This window comes from Lissotriton helveticus, chromosome 7 (genome assembly GCF_964261635.1).
Source record: "Lissotriton helveticus chromosome 7, aLisHel1.1, whole genome shotgun sequence".
Taxonomy (NCBI): domain Eukaryota; kingdom Metazoa; phylum Chordata; class Amphibia; order Caudata; family Salamandridae; genus Lissotriton; species Lissotriton helveticus.
This window is the reverse complement of record NC_136068.1, coordinates 1,009,538,951-1,009,561,673: the sequence shown is the minus strand read 5'-3', so window position 1 is coordinate 1,009,561,673 and position 22,723 is coordinate 1,009,538,951. Positions and strand designations below refer to the sequence as shown.

General features: G+C 46.1%; 1 protein-coding gene across 2 annotated transcripts in view; it reads right to left on the bottom strand.

Annotated features, from left to right (window-relative positions):
* Positions 1-12,895: 12,895 nt before the first annotated feature.
* LARP1 (La ribonucleoprotein 1, translational regulator) overlaps positions 12,896-22,723 on the bottom strand; it is a 915,090-nt gene continuing 905,262 nt past the window's right edge. For both annotated transcript variants that reach the window (XM_078653680.1, XM_078653681.1), the window contains exons 18-19: positions 17,210-17,337; positions 12,896-13,299 (exon numbers count right to left, since the gene is read on the bottom strand). In XM_078653680.1, coding sequence (XP_078509806.1) covers positions 13,078-13,299; positions 17,210-17,337 — 350 coding nt within the window. In that variant the 3' untranslated portion in view covers positions 12,896-13,077. The remainder of the gene's footprint in view (positions 13,300-17,209; positions 17,338-22,723) is intronic.

Below are 22,723 nucleotides of genomic sequence, written 5' to 3'. Positions count from 1 at the left end.
GTCCTCCTGAAGGGGCAGGCGGATCGAGGGACCGACTGTCATGCTGAGTAGCTCGGGATACCAGTACCTTCGAGCCCAGTCCGGAGCCACAAGGATAACTTGGGCCCGGTCGCGCCTGATCTTCTTCAGCACTCTGGGCAGAAGTGGTATAGGCGGAAAGGCGTACAACAGACCGCAACTCCACTCGCGCCGAAAGGCGTCGCCGAGCGAGTGCCGTCTTGGAAACTCCAACGCGCAGAACTGATGACATTGCGCGTTCTCTTCTGTGGCGAATAGATCTAACCAAGGCTCTCCCCATTGCTGAAAGAGGCCTCTCGCCACGTCCGAGTTCAGACGCCATTCGTGATCCACCGAGCACCGACGGCTGAGTTCGTCCGCCCTGGCGTTCAGAGAACCTGCCAGGTGTTGAACCGTCAGAGTCACGCCCTGACGTTCCAGCCATTGCCAGAGACGCAGAGCCTCCTGGCAAAGGGTCCACGACCCCACACCGCCCTGTTTGTTGCAGTACCACATGGCGGTGGTGTTGTCCGTGAACACCTGCACTACACTCCCGTTGACAAAGGGGAGGAATGCCTTCAGTGCTAGGCGAATCGCCCGTAGCTCCAACATGTTGATATGGAGCCGGGACTCCGCCGGAGACCAGATGCCTCTGATCTCCGCCTCTCCCAAGTGGCCACCCCAGCCCTGGAGGGACGCATCTGTCACAACCACGTGCTCCGGTTGGGGAAGGGAGAGGGATCTGCCTCTGACCCAATCGCGGTCCGTAAGCCACCACTGCAACTGTCTCGCAGTGCCCTCCGAGATCAGGACATGGTCGGATAGGTTGCCCTGATGCTGGGCCCACTGAAACTTCAGGTCCCACTGCAGAGCCCGCATCCGCCACCTGGCGTGATGCACCAGTAGGATGCAGGAGGCCATCAGCCCCAGAAGCCGCAGCGTCAACCTGACCGAAACCCGGGACAACGGCTGAAAGATGGGAATCAGAGCCTGAATATCCCGGACCCGCCGTTCCGGGGGATAAACCCGAAACTGCGCCGAGTCGAGAACCGCTCCGATGAAAAGGAGCTTTTGAGAGGGACACAGGTGTGATTTCGGCACATTGATGGAAAACCCCAGCTCGTGCAGGAGGTCTGCCGTCATCTGAAGGTGGTGGACGACTGTCTGGGGCGAGCCCGCCTTCAACAACCAGTCGTCGAGGTAGGGGAAGACTGAAACCCCTAACCGGCGCAGATGAGCTGCGACCACCGCCATCACTTTCGTGAACACCCGTGGGGCGCTGGTAAGGCCGAATGGGAGCACGATAAACTGAAAGTGCTCGTGGCCTACCGTGAACCGCAGGTAACGCCGGTGGGCCGGCAGGACGGGGATGTGAAAATACGCATCCTGCAAGTCCAACGCTACCATCCAGTCTTGAGGGTCTAGAGCAGCCAAGACCTGAGCCAAAGTCAACATCTTGAACTTCTCCTTCCGGAGGAAGCCGTTGACGTTCCGTAGGTCCAAGATAGGACGCAGGCCTCCCTTGTCCTTCTTGGGCACCAGAAAGTAGTGGGAGTAGCAACCACACCCTACTTCTGGCCCAGGAACGCGCTCGATGGCCCCCTTGGCCAAGAGGGCCGTAACTTCCTCCTGCAGAAGTGTCAAGTGGTCCCCCGACACACGGTGGTTCTGCGGTGGCATGGCTGGAGGAGTGGACTCGAAGGGGAGGGCGTAGCCCCTTCGAACGAGCTGCAGCACCCACCTGTCCGACGTTATCGCGCGCCAGCGGGAGTGGTGATGGCGAACCCTGCCACCCACTGGCGTCACGTGAGCCCGAAAGCTCAGACTAGGAAGGCTTGGATGCAGCAGCGGGGGGAGGCGTGGACTGACCTCGCCGCTGGACTCTACCGCCACCACGGCGGAAACCACGGCCGCCACCGCGCTGGGGAGCGTTCTGCGGCGCGTGGCTGGCAGCACGTGTGGGACCGCCCCTCCCTTGGCCACGAAAGGGGCGAAACGAACCCGTCTGCTGGCGCTGGGTCGAAAGACCCAAGGACTTGGCCGTGACCCTGGAGTCCTTGAAGCGCTCCAGCGCGTGGTCCGCTTTGTCACCAAACAGGCGACTGCCATCAAATGGCATGTCCATGAGTGTATTTTGGACGTCTGGCGAGAAGTTGGCAGATCTCAGCCAAGCATGGCGACGAATCGCCACCGTCGTGGACATGGCCCGTCCCAGGGAGTCGGTCGTGTCCAGACCACAACGGATCGAGTACCGCGCCGCATCCCGTCCTTCAACCAAGGCCCGGGTAAGCTTGTCCCGCACTTCCTGGGGGCATTGCGGCAAACACTCTTCGACCGTGTCCCACAGGGAGTGGGTGTAGCGGCCCAAGAGGCACGCGGTATTACAAGACCGCAGTCCCGCGCTCAAAGAGGAAAAGACCTTTTTACCAAATTGGTCATACCGCTTTGATTCCCGATCGGGCGGAGCCGAAGGAAATGCGGACTGCGAAGTGGAGGCCTGGATCACCAGACTCTCCGGGGAGGGATGGGTGGATAAAAAGGCCGGGTCGTCCGAGCATGGACGGTGACGCCTTGCCACATTCCGGTCAACCGGTGCACCGGAAGCGGGCCTGGACCAGGTGCCCAAAAGGACATCCGTCAGGGCCTCATTAAACGGCAGCAGAGGCTCCTGGGGGCATGACTGCGGTTTAAACACTTCGGTCAGAATGTTTGGTTTGACCTTCGCGACGGGGAGCTCAAGGTGTAAGGCCTTGGCAGCCCTCATCAGGACCACCGAATAGGCAGCACCTGCCTCGGACGCCACAGGGGACGGGGAGACAAACCCAGGGTTGGGCGACTCGTCCAGGCCACTGGCATCGCCCAGATCACCTACCCAGTCCACATCATACTGGCAGGCACGGGATAAAGGGTCCTCAGACCCCTCCCAACCCTCACCATACTCATCCTCATCATACCCATATTCTGGGTCGACGATATAGACATCGGGTTCAACGGGCCCCATCGGCGTCGGATCCGGCGTCGGCCGACGCCGGTCCGACTCCGTGTCCGGAGTCGGGGAGGAAAGGGGGGTGGCGCCGCGCGGCGCCGGTGCCCCGACGCCGGCCGGAGCCGACGGCGGAGTCGCCGCACCACGCGGAGGCGGTACCACGGGTTGGCCCAAAGGAACCGACGCCGGAGAGGCCGGGAGACCAGCCGGCGACGAACCTGAGGGACCCAGCGGCGCCGGGACCGGAGCCACCGGCGGCGTCGGAGCAGAAGCACCCGAACCGCTCGGGCCCCCAGACGGGACCGACGGCCCCGCAGGCGCCAAAGGCCCCGCCGGAGGAGACCTCGCCCTCATAGCAATGAGGAAGGCCTCGATCTCCTCACGCGACGCGCCTACCCCAGGGACCGACGGGTATGGGGTAGACGGCGTCGGCGACCCACGCGGGCCCGCGGGGGTGGGGTCACCCGAGCCCCCGGCCGCAGCACGCGGGCGTCAGGGGGAGTCGGGGGTGCGATGGCGACGCCCCGACTTCTTGTGCTTACCTGACGAACCGGAGGAATGGTGGCGACTCCCGGAGCGCCCATGGCGGCTCCGCGATCGTACCCTCGACCGCTCCCTCGACCTCCGACCGGACCGGGACCGTTCTCGACGCGGGGCCGACACTCGGAGCTCGAGAAGCTTGCGGGACCGCTCCCGCCTAGCTTTTCCAGTCAAGGCCCGACAGTCGACGCAGGACTCCACGTCGTGGTCCGCGCCCAGACACCGGAGGCAGAGTCGATGGTGGTCGGTGACCGACATCATGCGGTCGCACTCGTCGCAGCTCTTAAACCCAGGCATCCTACCGGCACCGTAGAAAGATTAAGTTTTACAAACACTTGGTCAAAAGACCGGAGTACTGCTCTTCGGATCTGCGCTAACTGGCGCGGAAAAAAGAAGAACTGACGTCAGCGCGCGGAGGCGGCGTCTATATACTCCAGCGACGTCATCACGGCGCACGACGCGGAGCCGCAGGGGACGCCTGCAGACGACGCCTACCGACGCGCAGGGGTACTGCTACGCAAAAGTTTCCGGATCCAGACTGACGCCTGGGGATATTCTAAGGTAAGGAATCTAATACTAACCTGTTTCTTTCAGATTAGTAAAATATAACCCCAGCAAAAATAAAACCAAGCATTTGTATAGCCAATAGGTCTCACCTTTGGGACCTTACAAGTGTTTAAACATGCAGCACATTATCTTGGGTGCTGTGCCGCCATGGATTGAAGAGCTATACAATTACTATACACTGAGTAATGCAGTCTGAATCAGGAATATATGCTTGCCTGTGCCCCTTTCTGGACAGCATTATAACAAACACTGGGAAGGCTTGTGTCACGTCGGATGCAATGGGCACCAGAAGCCAGTTGTTGGGACAGGAAGTCTCCTGCATGTCTCTGGAGAGATAGCTTCCCCTGCCTTATGCTAATCTCCAGGCAAGTCACTCAAAAGTTACTGTATAGTTTCTAGATCCCTACCGCAGTGAGCATGACAATCATACATGTCCACTGAGGGTCTCCCTGTTTACATGGATTGAGACCCTAGAACTTGGCTCCGAGGTCGAGGGGGCATGCCTAGTGCACCCCTATTTTTCAGAGAGTGGCTACTGCCCTCTCTATTAAGGCTGTGGTAGACTGACAGTGGTGGCAGCAATAAATCTATAGTCAGGAGGGGTGAGTCCCTAGGCACCCTCCTGACCAAGTCTGTGCAGTCTGCCATGCCTGTGGGCCTGTTGCCTTTGTCTGCCTGATGTATGTTTGAGAGCCCGTGGGTTTACAGGGAAAGAATGGTGATTTGAGCCAGTGCGAGGAATGTGAGCTGTACATCATAGCTCCCCCGTGCCCCTCCCTATTTCCTTGGAAAGGCCTGGTGGGCTGGGGTAGACACTCAGCTCTTATCTGGGTTTAGCTGCACTAACTTTGAGGAGAGGACCCTCCCCCACTGGTCAGGGACTCCTGGGCTGGAGTTAATTAAAATTCCTCTCTAGAGAGTTGCACAGCCTGATACCAGGAGAACATTGGGGTGGACTGGGGCATGCTTTACCCATGCATTGAACACGCCACCGTGAATGGTTTGTGATTGAGGTGTATTCAGGATGCAAAAGTAGCCGACCCTCTGGTTGGATGAGCCTATCAATCGGAGGTGATAAAAGTCTGGCCTGAGTGGTCAGCTGTTGTTCAAAGACTGGTCTACGACAGAGAAGATAACCAGGCACGGACCCGCAGTGTGAAGACAGGAGATAAGACTCTGTTCACTGCGTCTGAAAGGAAGGCATCAGCAACATTAAGGACCAGCTGTTTCTGTGAGGCTTGGAGGAGCGTTCGCTTTGGTCCAAGGAAATTACAGACAGCTGCCTAAGGTGTGGAAAGGAAGCTTGCGGCACATCACCGAAGGTGTGGAAAGAAGCTTGCGACACATCAAGAAAAGCTGGTGGAAAGAAGCTTGCAGCACATGCAGAGAGCCAGAGAGGAGGATACTTGATTCTAGTCTTTGAAGGTGAGATCAAATCCCCTCTAGGCTCCTCCCTTGCGCTGTGGGAGCCTGTACAAGCAGTAACTGGGAATAGAGGCCAGTGAAGCAGGCCCTCCTTTCTTTTTGTGATCTCTGAGGGTATCAGGGTGAACTGGCACTCTGTTCAGCCACTACCCTCCTACAGCTAGCCAGTGGTTACTGGGCTAGTGGGACTCCAGTAAACTGTGCCAAGACTTCCGGCACCTCTGATCAGATCCCTGACACCACTAGAGCGGTGTCCTCACTCACAATGGGAGGGCACTTCTGTTGCTTTGGGTGGGGGGTTATGGGGCTGATCACGAACATGTGACTTCACATCATATGCCTAAACTATATCCTTTCAATACAAAGTTTGGTATCAAGGCTCATATGAATGAGCAGCCTTGTGTAACATGATCTGTAATATGCAATGCTTACTGTGTGTTTTCATGTTGACTGTGTTTTTATAGTGCTTGGCGTCTAGGCGCTATAATACTGTTTGGGGTCAGAACTCTGTCCCAGAGGGTTGTAGAGACTTCTGGTTTTCACTGTTTATCCTAGTTTTATGTGTAGAATAATTATGTGTATTAAAGTACTTTTCTTTTATAAAAAGTAAAGCACTGACTGGACATAGTTTATCAGCTGGTGGTACGGTTTACACTGTATTCTGAATGTCTAACCCCACCTCACCTCCTTGAGTAAGCCTTGGACTGCTCTGTCTCGCTACCCTGAGAGAGTCAAGTGCTGGAGAGGAGTACTTGGTTATCCAGTTTTGGGTCCCTTAGTACTGAGGCCCCAGGACACCAGTGAGGGAACACTCCAGTTGATGCGATTGAAGCGCAGTTACACCTGAGTGCCCTGGTGCCCAGGAAGCCGGGTCTTACACCAGTCTATACAGCAACTTTTGACGGAGTCTAAAGCATCTGCTTTAAAAAGAAATAAATAAAATGGAAGCATTACCAAACGTTTTACCCGCTGGCTGCCTTTTCACTGGAAAGAGATCTTATCTTGTGACAGTCCCTTGAAGTCTGGTTCTTAATCAGCGTATATGACCCAAAATTACCATATGTTAGGGTGACACTAGGTCTGTAATGCGATTTTATCCTTTGAAATACCCCCGCTGTAACCCTAAGTGCCCATTGTGTAAAAGTTGTATTATTCATGTGTTATACAGTTAACACGATTGTAACAGCTGCTGCCAGCAATGATATGGTTTGAGGTGTGCGGTTGTGTTTTAAAGTAAGGACAAGGAGAGAAAAAAATACAGGAGAAGAAGATGGCAAACAGGGAAACGCACGCAGCAATAGTGAAATAAAGCAGGGCTGAAGAGGGCAGTTAAACTAAGAAAGGATAGGAGCGTGTGGTTCTAGAAAGAAGCAAACAGAGGAATGCTTAGCAGCTACCAGCAATAATATCACAGTGTGAGCTGTGCGGGTCGGTTTTAAAGTAAGAACAAAAATAAAGATAGGAGCAGAAGATACCCTAGCAGGGACATGCACGAAACAATGTATTTATGCATTAATTCAATCAATTAACCTTCCCTGCCCCTTCATTCGTGGTCAGAACTGCAAGAAACACAGTAAAGAAACTTTGCGCTTTTAGAACTTCACAATAAATCGTAAATTATCAATGCATCTAAAGGCTGTTGAAAGGGTTCCAGGGACGCTTTCTTGGGGAATCGAGTGGAGTCAGAGTGCACATTCCCTGTAATAAAGTGCAATCTCCCAATTGATTTGGGGTGGCTACAGGCAAGTAAAACCAGCATCCTGAAAATGGTGTAACCTCACCTTCGGCAATTCTGGGTAGCTCTTTAAGTATAGAGCACAGATTAAAGTCAGCATTACTCATATTAAAGTGGTACAGTGTGGAGACGAATATACACCAAATATATTATATATATATATATATATATATATATATATATATATATATATATATATATATATATATATATGCATTGCAGTGTGCTTATTTCTCAAACCTTACCGCATTCGTTTTTTTCACAAAGTGAAGCACATGGTACCTATAAAGTTCGACATGGAAATATGCCATTAAAGCGTAGTAGCCACATCGCATCGTCCTGTACTCCAGTGGACTCAGGAGGGTTCATACTAGTATGGAGGATGGGGCGTGATGTCCACGAGTAGCCTCGTACCACGGAAATGTGAATAAATAAAAATTACAAGAACGTATTTAAACAAGAAGCGCCCGCCATTAATCAATAAGGGCAGCCTCCCGGGAGTGGTGTGTGTGGGCCGCTATCTAAACCAGGAATTGCATGGCCGGTGGAAGGAAAAAAAGTGAAACCGAGCTAAAGAAAAACAAGCCAAATACAGTGAATAAGGAGGGGAATTAAAAAAATTACTAAAAAAGCGAGAGAAAGTGAAAGCACAAAAAGTTACAGCTAATGTGGTCTTGCGGGAGTGGTGTGTGTGCAGTCTACTCTTTTTCAAAGCACATACTATTTGCTTCGAAAAAGCAGAACGATGGCTAAAGGTCTCCTAATGGAGCACATGCACACTGCGTAGGCAAGACCTAAACACAGGACGCCTAAGAAAAGTATTCTGGACTTAACCACTAGATGACTGAATAATGCACAGCATTTGAATCCAGAAAGATTCACGCTGCAAAACAATCCTGCGAGTCGATGCCCACGTGCATTGTAGATAAAGTGAGGAGTCACACCATACATTTCGACTTAAAAAACGTTGAAAATCTTGCAAACATCCAACGCCAGATAACAAGAGTATGCAGAGCATCTGTACCTACAACCACATTCTATGAATATATTATGAGCATTCTGGGTTCACGCACGCAGAGGGGGAATGACTAATGCTTAGGACTATCAATTAAGATCCAATGATGCAGAATGAACATTTCTCTAACTGAATAGACAAAAAAAATAGCTGTAGACTAGTCTATTCTGTATGAATACGTCAGCAATTAAATAGCAGAAACTTCGCAATGGGCAAGGAAGAGCTGTTCAATGGCATAGAAAATGAGAGAGAATTTACAAAGAGGCTAAGGCAGCGGAGTTCAGAGGATTTCTGGCTACGACGCACAGTGCTAAAATAGTCTCCACAAGATAGGAGCTTGTGCCAGTTAAAAAAGTTTGCAAGACATGTCTTTTAAGGCTTTTATTTTTTACACTTTTTTTTGTATTAAAAAGGAAAAAGCATAATTACCACAAATTACAAAGGACTAAGCACTATAAGAAAGAATCACATCAGCCTAACAGCAGATATTCTGAACAATAACGTTATTATACAAGCGCTCATTCAAGTATTTGACATTTTTTAACCTTTTCTTTGTTTTTTTTATTTTAGCGTAATGATCCTAGCATAATGTTCAATAGTAGCTATTAACATTCAGATGATCGTGGCTGCTGCACACTACCGGTGTTTGTGCTCCCTCTGGCTGGTACTGTGCGTTTACTCATCTATACAGAATGGCTGATGTCAAGTTGCGATGTAAGCTCATTTTGTGGAAAAATAAGGGACAAGGTGTAAAGAGGAATGCATTAAAGCAATTATCAAAACGGGAAGGGAGAATGAAGTCACAATCCAACAAATGGCAGTTTAAATGATGACTATTTTCTAAAGGGGCAGAAATCACTGAGGGTAGTCCAAAAGCAGCTAAGTTATCTCAGCATTTTAATTTGTATTTTGCCCATTCTGAGCCCTTGCCCACAGGCTTCTTCCTTCATATGCCTCAACTGGACACATCAATTTTGCTTCGTATCCAAAATACCAATCAAAAGAAATTGAATTATCTTTTAATTTAAGACTTTCTGGGCTCATTCCAAGTTCTGAGCAACTAACAAACTTTTCAAAATAAATAAATATATATATATATGGTGTGCATATATTTGTGTATATATGTGTATGTAAGTACATATCATTTTATATATTTATATATCTATATAAATATATTTACGAATGTAACGGATTACTTATTTCCATCCTCACTCATGAACATAGTCCATTTTGCCCTTTGTATACAAACATCTGGGAAAAAATTGGCATGTCCTTGGGAAAAATACCCTTTGTTAAAGACCCAAACAGCAGCATGAGGCAAACAATACTTTAAACATCCTAAAAGTCTATACTAAATGACAATACCATCTTAAAGACTCTGACTGTTGCAATATTGGGCTCCACAAAGTAGAATTCTTCAGAAGGTAACTGCATGGATCAGAAAGCAATTTTCTCTTCGACTCATTTCAGCTTTTCAAGAGGCCAAAGACATCATAAGTTTAGGGCAAACAACCAATGCTATTTTAGTGCACGGGAAAGATGGTTAAATCTATGTAACAATTGTACTACAGCATCTCAAAACGTGCACATTTTTCACGAGTTAGACCTGACTGCAAGAACTACAATCATATACAGATTGTCTTATGTCTGACGAATCTATGCAAACAGAACAATGCAAAACCAATGGGATTTCTAACCATTGCTTCCATTTTGCCACTGATTTGCAGGTTGAGCTCCCAAAAATGTCAGACTCACATTGATAGAAGAAACATTAAAAGAGGACAATGAGTTCACTTAGAGTGCTACAAATATGATCTCTGGAAATAAAAGAAATGCAGAAATACTCGAATTTTAATTATTCAGGACTACTTTCCAGTCTATCATGTTTTTACTCGCTGTCTCACTTCAGAGGGGAATCATTCATATGCTAATCAGTCTTGGACCTGCCCAGTCCAAAATGCTAGGCCACATCCCCTCTGTATGAGTAGATAAGCATCCACAGACCCTAGAGTGTTGCTGTTTTTCAGAAGTGATGCACAAATGGAGTCTAATACAACAGCAACGTAAGTAACCAACACATGGACATACTTGTCCCAGTTAGGGTGATTCAACGAGAAAAGCAGAAGGCGATGGAAGAAATGCTCAGTCATTAATCATCTGAACCACACTAAATTACATTTTCTTTCTGTTCACAATAGATAGGAAGTAGCAATATGTAAATCAGTTTTGGTCCTGCCACAAAAGGGGCACTACAACTTGAACTGCTATGCAACGACCCATCTCTACGAGATCAGCAACACAACACTTTTTGTATTGTCCTAGATGGCTATTATCAGTAAGGTTCAGCTCAAATACTACGTTGCAGCAGGCTAACAGAACTGCATCTTGACTTAAGAGAAACCCATTTGAGAAATCCATCCATCGCTTAGTTTGTGTTGAAACTTCAAACCAATTCAACAATTCGGAGGTTTAACATGTAGCCATTGTAAAATCTTGAATGTTCTCAAATAACTACATAACAGTCTGGATGAGAGCAAGCAGGAATTTAGGAGGCCAAATATGAGCACATCAATTTAATGACCAGGACATAAGTTGTTTGGATCCATCTGGTACTGCATCCGTCTGGTGTGTGCACACATTTGGTTCTTTTGATTTCTGATAATCAGCATACACAAAAATTAAAAACCATTTAACATTTTTACTAAAAAAAGACCCAACACTGTCTGAATGGATTATATATGCTGTAGCACAACACACTGCTTTGTACTGAGGAGTTCCAAAAAATGTTAAGAACTTTGCCCTAGGTGCCATTCTCTTATTAGGATTGTGCTTCAATAACAGTCCAAAACGATGCAAAATAAAAACTAGGAGGAGGGAAATAGCCTCTTGCCTTATACATAGGCTTGCATAAATCCAGCCAATGAGCATCTGCCCTATGCACAACTTCGTGAAATCAAACTCGTGCTCTTCGTACAGCACAATAAAGAGCACAAAAAACCTGAGGATTCCTAAAATTGTCAATTTTGAAGTAAAGGGCAGTATGGTGTTCCACCCGCATTCTTTGGCAGTAGAAGAAAACAAGAAATAGGCCTGATAATACAGCATATAACTGCAGTTTAGCTGGATGGCCTTTAAGATCAAAGCTAAATACGGGTTTACTATATTACGGACTAGTTGGTCGGTGCCAGGCTGCAACAGGACTGAAGTCAAAGGGAGCAGAAAATTAACATTAGTTTTGATCAAATACAGAATCACATCCACAGGAATGCAGCATTAAGCTGCCTTCACCCCCACCCTTCTGGTGATTCAAAAACCCACCTTCAGCTACATTTTAAAATACAAATGGAGACTGTGTGATTGAATGATAACCACTTCTGGTTTCCCACTCAATTGAGCTAATGGACAATGAAAAAGGTGACAGGTAGTAATGTAATCGCACCGTTAGCATGACCTCTTTTGAATATGCCACATAACCTGTGGCAATTGTAATCTAGAGCCAAATTTCAAGGCTACGGAAATTGATCCAAGTATTACTGTAAATCATTATATAAATGAGAGCCTCATGCATATACAAGATCCTGAACCTTTGCCACACTTGCAGCCTATGGCTAACAGAAAGTACCATTGATGAAAGTAAATCCTCAATCTATATAGAAAGATCAGCATCCAACATTTTGATACACAAGAACTAAGCATATGCCCCTCTAGACCCTTCAGCCGAACAATCTTCCAGGTGCCAACACAGCATCAGCACACCGATCCACCCAAAGCAAAACGCCACCAGGAAGGCCACCAAACCACAAGTTGTCAACAGGCTGGTGTTCTGTATGGCAAATGTTCAGATGAGATGATTACCTCATATGAGCAGGCAACAGCTATTGTTCCTCATCACTGCACAAATGATCGTTAAAACCAGAGTTGGGAACGGGTAGAAATACAGCCTTCTTTTAAGATCATCTTTATAATAAGGCAACTTTTAAAAAGTTTTTTTTCCAACAGCTCACAAGAGGGGAGAAACGTTTATGCTTTTTTTCTCTGTACAGTTTCTTTGACATGGTTTTGTGTTTTTGATTCTAAAGTCTGGGAGAGAAAAAAATGTTACAAAAGTTAAAATAATTTCTTTACCTCTCCCAAATTCTTTTTTAAAAATGAAATAAAATGAAAAGACGCCTTCTCATGCAACGATGTTCTCAGCGGATTTGATGCTCAGAAAACTTCACCACCCAGGCTTGGCTGCAGAGGGCGTCATGCTGGCCCCAGCCTGAAAATGCACCAACCACGGCACCCCAGTAGGTGTCCAATTGTTCCTTATGGTACGGCTAGGGTGCAGGAGAAGATCTGAAGAGCCACCATTGTTCGATCAAGGAAGGGGAGTTACTAAGACCTAGTAACAAATCCACAGGTGAATGTCTGAGTGCGCACGTCTCCTTCAACCCTTGTGGAGGCCATCTCTGCCCAGTAATTTTGGTAATCCAGATGGATGATCAATAATTTAAAACTTGATATATATATATATATATATTTGTATTTGCCCTCCCCAAAAAAAAATAATTCTCTCCCCCCCTCCCAACCCTCCATCCAACCGAAGGTAACTAAGACATGGGAAGCACGGGCAGCCAGTTCAGTACAAAGCCCTTTGCTGAAAAGGTGATGGTCTTGTGTAGTTCGCTCCGCCAACCACAAGAAGCTGTGTGCATTGAAATTGCTTCCTGCAGCATGGTCCAACACCCAACTTTTCATCTTTTTTCCCAAATCAACCAACAGAGATATGGCCTCTCCCTCCCTAGTCACTAAACACAGGCTTCTGCTCTTCTATTTCCCCTGAATGGCTTGTTGCTCAGCTGTCGCCGTGCCTGCAGCCTGCTGACTTGTGGTTTTGGCACTCTCCTTTGCCAGCTTATTGGGCGAGACTTGCGAATGGTTTGCAGAGGCAGGCTGGCTGGCTGACTTGCTGGAAGACTGAGATGGGTATCGTCGTCTTCCTTCAGATGTCGATGGGTGTCTTCTAGGGCCACTCTCATCAGCCATGGGTGGCTAAAAAATAAAGTGGAGATTTATTGAACAAAATTACAAGTTTGCTTTACAACGCAGACAGTAAATTACTCAAATGCTTTTACATGATTGGCACAAACATATGTTGATGTTAGGGTGTACTGTGCTCACATGAATCTTGTCAAATCTACAACACCACGAACTGTTAAGAGGATCGTGCAAGGTCCAAATCAAGGGGTGTCTAAAGTTTAGCTCATTGTTTTTTCAATTCGGGTCGCTGATATCGGAACCTAGAGTCATAAGGCAAGCCCGTCTGCGCCAGTCAGCGTCCCGGATGAGGCCAGCGCCAGCTATGCCACTAATGCTGGCACTCTGACTTATCAGTACAATAGGGAGGTGCTGCTGTCCCTTAATGCTACGTCGTGTGTAGCTTGTACCAAATGGGACTTAATGGCTGAATTGATGCCTGCTTGTAGTAAGTGCAGGTAAAAATTTTCTTCGCCTCCTAGGGACATGTATAGGGGGCGCCATTCTCCACTGCCTATTAAGGCAAATTTAATTAATGCTTGTTCAGTTCCCAAACACTGAATGAGATAAAACAACCTAGGCACAAAGGTATTGCAATTGTCAAACAAGTAGATAATAAGGAGGTGGGACTACACAAGGTCAGTTATTAATATTTAATGATTTACATGTGAACAAAAGGGGAAACAAAAATTCACTGTCAACAAATTCATATAAATAAAATCATCAAATAAAAAAATCACATTGCAAAGGAGATTTAAACCTAAAAAATGAATCAATTAAAATACTGTTTAATTATCACAATTCAAATTATCTCACAATACACAGAAATGTAAAAAGTGGCAAAATTAATATAACAGTATTTTAATTGATTCACTTTTTAGGTTTAAATCTCCTTTGCAATGTGATTTTTTTATTTGGTGTTTTTATTTATATGAATTTGTTGACAGTGAATCTTTATTTTCCCTTTTGCTCACATGTAAATCATTAAATATTAATAATTGACCTTGTGTAGTCCCACCTCCTTATTATCTACTTGTTTGACAATTGCAATACCTTTGTGCCTAGGTTGTTTTATCTCATTCATTTTTCCCTGACCTAGGACTGGTGCCTTCACTCCTTCAGGGGGTCCTTGTTAATTAATCACAGTTCCCAAACACTTCCAGGACATTTTTGACCTTTTGACTAATGAGTCTATATATCTGCTCTTTCTTACAGAGACGTGGCTTACCTCTTTCTCAAACCCCGTAATTGAGATGGCCATCCCCAACGAGTGGATCTAAATCTGGGCGGGGGAGGGGGGCGGGAGGAGCGATGGTGTTGCAGTGATTGTGAGGGAGGATTGGGAGTGCCATTGCAATGAGCTGGTGGAATTACCGGACATTGAAGCAATGGATTTCTGTGTTAAAGATTTCACCTCATTTTTCGTTGGGATGGATTTTGTTGTATAGACCCCCTGGCTCTGTTGGACTTTTTCCCAGCATTCTTGACGGCTGGGTTTTGTCTCGAGCCCTACGATACTCGCACTTTCTGCTCCATGGAGATTTTAATATACATGTTGACAGTACCGAAGAGGGAGATAACCAAGATTTTCTCATCTGTGCTTCAATCTGCCCAACTCCAACAATATGTCACTACAGCTACACACTGTGGAAGCCACACTTTGGATGTGATCTGTTCCAACTTTTCACTGGTGGTGGCGCCTCCTTTGAAAATAACGTGGTTGGATCAATATTTACTGTTGTTCTCATGGCAGCTTTCCAGTAAAGCCCTTTTGGGCAGATCTTGTAGGGACAGTCTGGGGACTGCCATTCACAGAATCGATCCATCAGCCAGGCACTGGCCGAAGGTCTGCCTCAGCTCTCCGAGGATTTACATGGGGCCCTTGGGAGCTACAATAATTGGATCACTAAGGTGGTGTTGCATCTTACCCCGCAAACTAAACGTAGGGGGCAAAATGGGCCTCTTTCTAAACCCTGGTTCTCTTCTGCACTTAAAGTACAAAAAAAGAACCGTAGAAGGTTAGAGAGGCAAAGGAGACTGAATTATTGCAGTGAGGCGAAAGCTACTCTCAAGACGGCTCAAAAATGGTATTGCTCTGCTGTTAAGCAAAGTAAATACCTGCACTATGCAGAACGTATTGCTACATCTGGCAATAATGCTAAAGAGCTTTTTAATATTGTACATAGCTTAACATCACCGAAAGCTATGATCAAAGCCCATGTCCAGTCGCTCCCATGCCGTGAAGAACTTTCTGACTTTATTAACAAGGTGAGAACACTCCAATCTCACTTTTGCAATTTGGATACACAGGCCTCTCCTACCCCCCTCGTTCAACAAAATTCATTTTCCGCTGTGGTCTCTCTCCTCCTTTGATGTAATTCCGATCCCTCCCTCCTGGAAACAGGCCTTGATTGTCCCCCTTTAAAAAAAAAAAAGGCATCCCTTGATCCCAATCTTACAGCCAGCTACCATCCGATCTCACTTATTCCTGCTATTGCTAAGGTCTGTGAGAAGATGGTTAATAAGCAGCTGACTGCATATGTGGAACAGCATGGACTCCTTCGTCCGGCTCAATCTGGCTTTAGAGCCTCATATACTACAGAGTCTGCATTGGCAGAAGTTGCTGAAACCATCTGCAAAACCTTGGATATGGACGGCGGGGCAATACTGGTCCTTTTGGACCAGTCTCACTGTTTTGACACTGTTCCTCATTCACTCCTCATTGCCCGCCTGCAACAACTTTGTATTATGGATTCTGCCAGTAAGTGGCTTAAATCTTTTTTGGAAGGCAGAACTCCGCATGTTTGGATCCCCCTGTTTACTTCTTCCTCCCACGAGGTTTAGACTGGGGTACCCCGCTCTTGTTTAACATTTATATGCCTCCTCTTATTCAGCTGGCGGAGGAATTAGGTGCCAAAGTTGTCGCCTATGCAGACAACACTCAGCTTCTGTTTACTTGGAAAAAGCATGAGTCATCTACTGATCATGTCAGGACTTGTCTGGCAGCTGTGTTTAATTGGCTCACTTCAACCCAGCTAAAGTGTAACAAAGACAAAATGGAGATATTATTCTTTGGTACGTTTCCCCCTCTGTTCTGGCATTCATTTTGGCCAGAGGAGTCTCCTAAGCCCTCGCCGAAGGGCCTCCCAGTCAAGAACCTTGGGATCTGGTTCGATGAAATGCTTTGTTTCAGCAGCCAAATTAGTAAGTTGACAGATACGTGCTATGGCATCTTGAAGCTACTTAAAACGTTCTTGCCCTTTCTCCTATTAGCAGCTAAGGAAACTATTACCCGTGTGCTGGTCACCTCCCGTATCGACTATGCCAACGCACTCTATGTGGGTCTTACTGGTTTCCTCCTGGATAGATTACAGGCGGTTCAGAATGCCGCTGCCAAGCTGCTTCTAGGCCTCCCTAAACATGTGTCCGGCTACATTTGCATAATCTTCATTGACTGCCTGTGAGAACACGGTTTAAGTTCAAGGCCCTGGTAATGGCCCATGCTGCCTTGCATGAGTATGACCCAGTCTATATCAGGAAGCTTTTTCAGTTCTACATTACTGGTAGACATCTGCGCGCTTCAAATATACTAATGGCCTCTCTGCCCAGATATCGCCTGAAAAGGAGAGGTGGCAGTTCTTTGGCATATCTGGCTGCGGTGGCCTGGGATGCTCTTCCGTATGTTTAAGTACCTTGCAGAATCCCATTGAGTTTTTAACTGAATATCTCTGTCTCTTTCCTGTTTTACTTGGACTCTCGCCTGGACACTAAGTAGCTGTGCGTGTTCTAAAACTTGCTAACATGAGTTGTTAAGCACCCGAAAAGTAACTGTGTGGCTTATCAATTAAAACAAAATGCTGAAGCTATTATGGGCATATACAGTGACTGTAAGGAGATACTCTAAACTTGCATTTTAGTTACTCACATCAACACGAAAGTCCTCCAGACGCCGGAATCTGCGAAGGTAGTCCTGCAATTTGGGGTCAATTTCCAAGTTTTTGGCTTTGGAATATTTTAAAAATGCCCAAAACTTTTCAAGTCCATAAAGCTGCCCTATAAAATGTTGGAGAACCAATTAAATATGTTAGGATTCCTAAAATAACCACATTTTCTAGATCACTTCATATTATAACACTTAGGACAGCTAAATCAAATTATGCTGCCAGATCACTTCATATTATAACACTTAGGACAGCTAAATCAAATTATGCTGCCAGAATATGGATACCAATTAAGAATTAACCACTCCTTTCCAACACCATAGTGGCCTTCACTTAGCTTTTACCTCAGCAACAGGGATACTTGGTTTATTTAAGATTTGACATCAGTCTTTATCCCCCAAAACTCATTGGGCTCTAATGGCTAGTTCTATGTTCATGCTTTTAACATGGCTATATACAGAAAAGAGCCTGCCCTATAGGCTATCAAGGTTGAATAAATCAAGGATGCAGTTACTTACCTTTAACAACAGTTCTCAAGTGTTTGGATCTTTCATAGATTCACATGCAGGGATCATTCCAATAATCAGGCTAGCAAGGCACAGTAGTTTGGTAATACATTAACTTAACTTTTAAGTACGCAAACATCAGCCAAAGAGGTGAATGTACTCCACACTTAAATCCCACTGGAGGCCTTAACTAAGAATTCATAGCACACCCAAGACAGGAAGATGTCCATGCAGTGAGCACAAGGAGGAGGGCTAGTCATATGTGAATCTATTAACATGATATTGTATGACATCACCACGCCTTCATTCTTCAAGACCTTTTTTCCTTCAGAAATGTAACACTTACCAATACCACGCATTTACATTCACTCACATTTGAAACACCTTCACCATGCAATCTACCACGCATACTTCAACCAGCAGTTACTGAAAAATCCTGCCGGTCTCATTCTGCCACCAACTGTTCAAAAATGATACATAAATTTTTAATATGTTATTAATATGGATTGCGCTACTTACCCAGTAAGCATCTGTTCTCTGCATGTAGAGCTGGAGATTCACATGCTTTGCATACTCCTGCCATCTAGTGTTGGGTCCGCATAGTTGGAAACTGTTTTTCCTCAAACAAGTCTTTCCTAGTCACAAGGTAAGGGGACACCTCCTTACGGCGATAGTGTGCATGCCCATTGACTCCATTGTTAGATTGTTTTCCCACAAGAGGGTGAGAATGGAGTAAGTGTAGTACAGAGATGTATGAAAACTGCAACAGCTACAGGTGCCCGAGGAGATGGGAGGCCGCATGTGAATCTACAGCCCTACATGCCAAGAACAGATGCTTACTGGGTAAGTAGCATAATCCTTTCAAGGCATGTGAGCTGTAGATACGCATGCTTTGCATAGACTATATAGTAGTATTTTCCCAAAGCTGTGGCTAAACGGTAGATGCTGCAGCTGTTTGAAAAAGTGTTTTTAGCAGTGCTTGCCCTACATTGGCTTGTTGAAATGCTAACACATCCACACTGTAGTGTTTGGAAAAAGTGAATGGTGCCAGGTTGCAGCCTTACAAATGTCGGCTATAGGGATGTTACCTAAAAAGGCCATAGACTCTCCTATTTTACGAGTGGAATGCGCTCTAGGAGGTATAGATGAAGTTTGTTTCGTTTTAGTGTAGCAGGTTTGAATACATTTATCAATCCATTTTGCAAAAGCAGATTTAAGAAACGGATTGCCTTTGTGAGGTGTAGCAAATGCAATAAACAGTTTTGCGAAAATCCTTTATTCTTTCAATGCAGTACAATAAAATGCTTCTGACCTGCTACGGAATCAGGTTGAGGAAAGAACACAAGCAACTCAACTAATTGGTTGATATGAAAAGTAGAAACCACTTTGGGAAGAAATTTTGAGTTGGTGCAAAGAACTTCTGTCATTATGAAGTTGAAACAAGGGTTCTTTTAGGGTTAAAGCCTGTAGCTCACCAACTCCCCTCAATGATGCGATTGCAATGAGGAAAGCCACTTTCCCTGAAAGAAACTGTTGCAGACAGTTGTGAAATGGCTCAAAAGGTGGACCCCATGAGCCACAAGCACAATGTTCAGATTCCAGACTGGTGCTGGAGGTACCCTGGGTGGTATCCTCTTAAGGCCCTCCATAAAGGCTTTAATTACCGGAACCTTGAACAAAGATGAATGTCGGTTTCACAAATAAGCGGCTACTACACGAAGCTGCAAACAAATCTAAGTGTAGGCTACACCAGCACGCTGTAAATGCAGAAGGTAACAAATTAAATTTTGAGTTGATGCATCTAGTGGATCAATATAATATATAACAGATGTTTTCCATTTTGCTGCATAACATGCTGTGGTTGTAGGCTTTCTTGCTTCTTTAAGAATGGTCATACATTCTGGAGGCAAGTTGAGATAGCCAAACTATGACTTCAGGGGCAAAATTGCTAGATTGAGCTCTTTAGGATTTGGGTGTTTGACTTCTCCATGGTTCTGGGTGAGAAGACTGGAATGGAGATGCAGCTTTTGATGTGAAACTACTGACTGTTCTAGAAGTGTCGTGAACCACGGTTGACGAGCCCAAGTATAAGTTACTAGAATCCGTGTGAGGGATGTTTGCCGGAGTTTCAAAACCAGAAATGGAAGGAGAGGGAGGCAAAGATCCCTGACCAATTCATTGATAGGGCATTACCTTTGGATAGTGGGTGTGGGAACCAGATCTATTTGTGGGAATCCCCATTGTTGAAAGTAGGGAAGGAGAACCTGGGGATGAAGTTGCCACATGTGTATTTGTTGCAGCCTTCTGCTTAGGAGGTAGCAGGTTAAATTTTGTAGATTGTCTTTGTGGCGCCGAATAACCCATTTGGGACTGTCGTGGGGGAGTTAAGAATGTCCCCCTGTCAGCATCTCACTTACACACAGCTGTGGTGCGTCCGCCTCCCAGTAGGCACTAATGAGCCATGAATGAGTGTGAAAAGCACAGCACCGTGTCCCATTCACACACAAACACTGCAGCTCTACGGCGGCTGCCTCCCAGCAGGTTTACACTGCACCACCCACCCTCCCCAGCCCTCTGATAATATAACATAGCTGCCCATGGACAAGAGCTCGAGCACCAGAGAGGCCGAACAGCAGAAGCACACAGGGAGGCGTTCCCACTGTTGGCAGCTTCACACTGAAGTGTGTATTTATCACAAGTGGTGGCAGCCTATAAAAGAAGCAACAGCATTCGCACTGAGGTGACACTCTTTTACGCCAATGTTTCATTCATGGTGTTACCCATAAAGTCAGCCACAAAATAGTCCAGAAAAACAGCAACCGCTACGTATACCAAATACATATATTTAGCAATATTTCAGAAAAGTTTTTTATAGTCCGAAAGTGCTCATTGTCAGAGAGGTGAACATAAGGGGCTCAAAGTAAACGTGGCCCCGGAATCATGTATAGGAAAATGTAAAATACGGCTCAAGAATCAGAAATGGAATACAGAGCCGGGCAAATTAATACAACAGTTAGGATTGCAGAGCTGTGTTTTTCAACAGATCATGCCTATTGGCCATTAATGTCAAAAGCGATTCGACCATGGTTTATTCATGGGTCACCTTCAGGATGTGAAATAAGGTTAAGGAAGCAGCAGCGCTTAAATTCTTTCACTGATGTAATGGTGGAAAGTAGTCTAATTAGTATGGAAAGTTAAAGCATTTCCCCAAACAGACTATTGCAGTTTAGGTCGGGGCAGACAATTGCTGAGTGTCTAATTGTCCGGCTACCATCCAAGGAACAAAAAAATGGACCAACTAGGAGGGGAATTAATCTAAAAGGAATTGCCGAAAAAGCAGTCCAGTATAGTCTGAATCAGTAGGACCTGACGAGATGGAAGTCAGGCTTTGAATTAATTTTAGTTCTAAAAGAATGAGTCTCGCATTGAAAGCTAAATTAATTCAATACCATGACTCATCAGTCACATGATTTGGACACTTTTCTCCCTGAGGTCTAGTGGTCTTACCATGTTGTCTTATATAGAATAAGTGCACCTATGGCAGGGAAAGTAAAATGTCATGTGTGGACGACGGTGTTTACACACATTCGAATTATCATCAAGGATGCAAGTTATACGCACTTCAATATATACATATATATTTATATCTCTTCCCGGTTTGACTTTACAACTTGTACATTTGCATTTTTTTTTCCTGTTTGTATCTTTTATGTAACTCATGTAATCCTAAGTCCTTATGTATCGCAACTAGTTCTTTTGTAAAGTGCTCTGACACCTTCGGGTAATGTTTTCTCTATAGAAAATCGCATTAAATACATAAATAAAATAAATAAATGGGAAGGACCTCACAGATGGCAGGAGCACACAGGGAGAGAGAGTCTCACCGGCACAGCTTGGGAACAACCGGGATAAGCACTATTGATTTCCTCACATATAGCGTTTGATGAGCGCTGCTCACGGCCGAAAGAAAACATATGGAGAGTTGAACTTCCAAATGTCGGCTGAACTCGCAGGGAGTGCAGCATTGTTCCCGTGAGGAGCGGCCAGAGAGAAAAACATCAGTGACTAATCGGCAGTTATCAATGGTGACCGGCAAGCACAGATGGGCCCGCATTCACTATTGAAGTGCTTTACCATGAGGAGCTCAGACTAGTGCCCCCCAGGTCCTGCCTCGCAAATTTTCCTGTGCGAGCCACAGTGCTCTTGAATGCCGGATACTTTCTGCCCTAGAGAAGTGCACCACAGTCTGAAAACTCCGATGCACTTTCAGGCCTGAGGCCCCCTGTGTTCTCCCCAGCTAGCTGCGGCGGTCCTGATTAAAGTGTCAGAGCGGCTACAGTTGAGCCATGTGTTTGGGAGCCTCTGCCGTCTGAAACTTCACTTGAGGGACCTAGTGAGTTCTCCCCTCTTCTGTGCCATGTCTGCCATCCCCCCATGTTAGCTCCTACGTTGGGGGCATTTGCTTGGCAGTGATAGCAATGTCAGAGAGAGTCCTCGGCGGAGGCCCAGCGTCATTGAGAAACAAAGTTGCTAAATTACCAAATTCAATGTGGTGGGTGTGCAGATGTCCCTGTCACATTCGTGCTGTGCACAGCACCATATACCATGTATTTGGAGTGCAGGTTGCTGCTGCTTGTACGTTTATGGCATAACTGATTTCTGAGATACAGGGGAGTTAAGGTGATCTAGATATGGTTATGCTTTGGGTAATTCTTCTGTGTTATGCATTACCTAACTGCTTCATATTTATGCCCTGATGTGTGATATGGAATATGCTACTTACCAGTATGCATATGTTCTTGGCATGTAGGGCTGCTGACAGTTATATCTATGCATAGATCGCCGCCTAGTGTTGGGTCCGGATGATTGCACACTGTTGTCCTGGAAGAGTCTTCGAAGTATCACGAGATAGGTGGCTCCTCCCCTGGACTACAGTGCGCATGGGCATCATCTCCATGCTCAGATTGTTTTTCGCCATTGTGGCAGAGATGG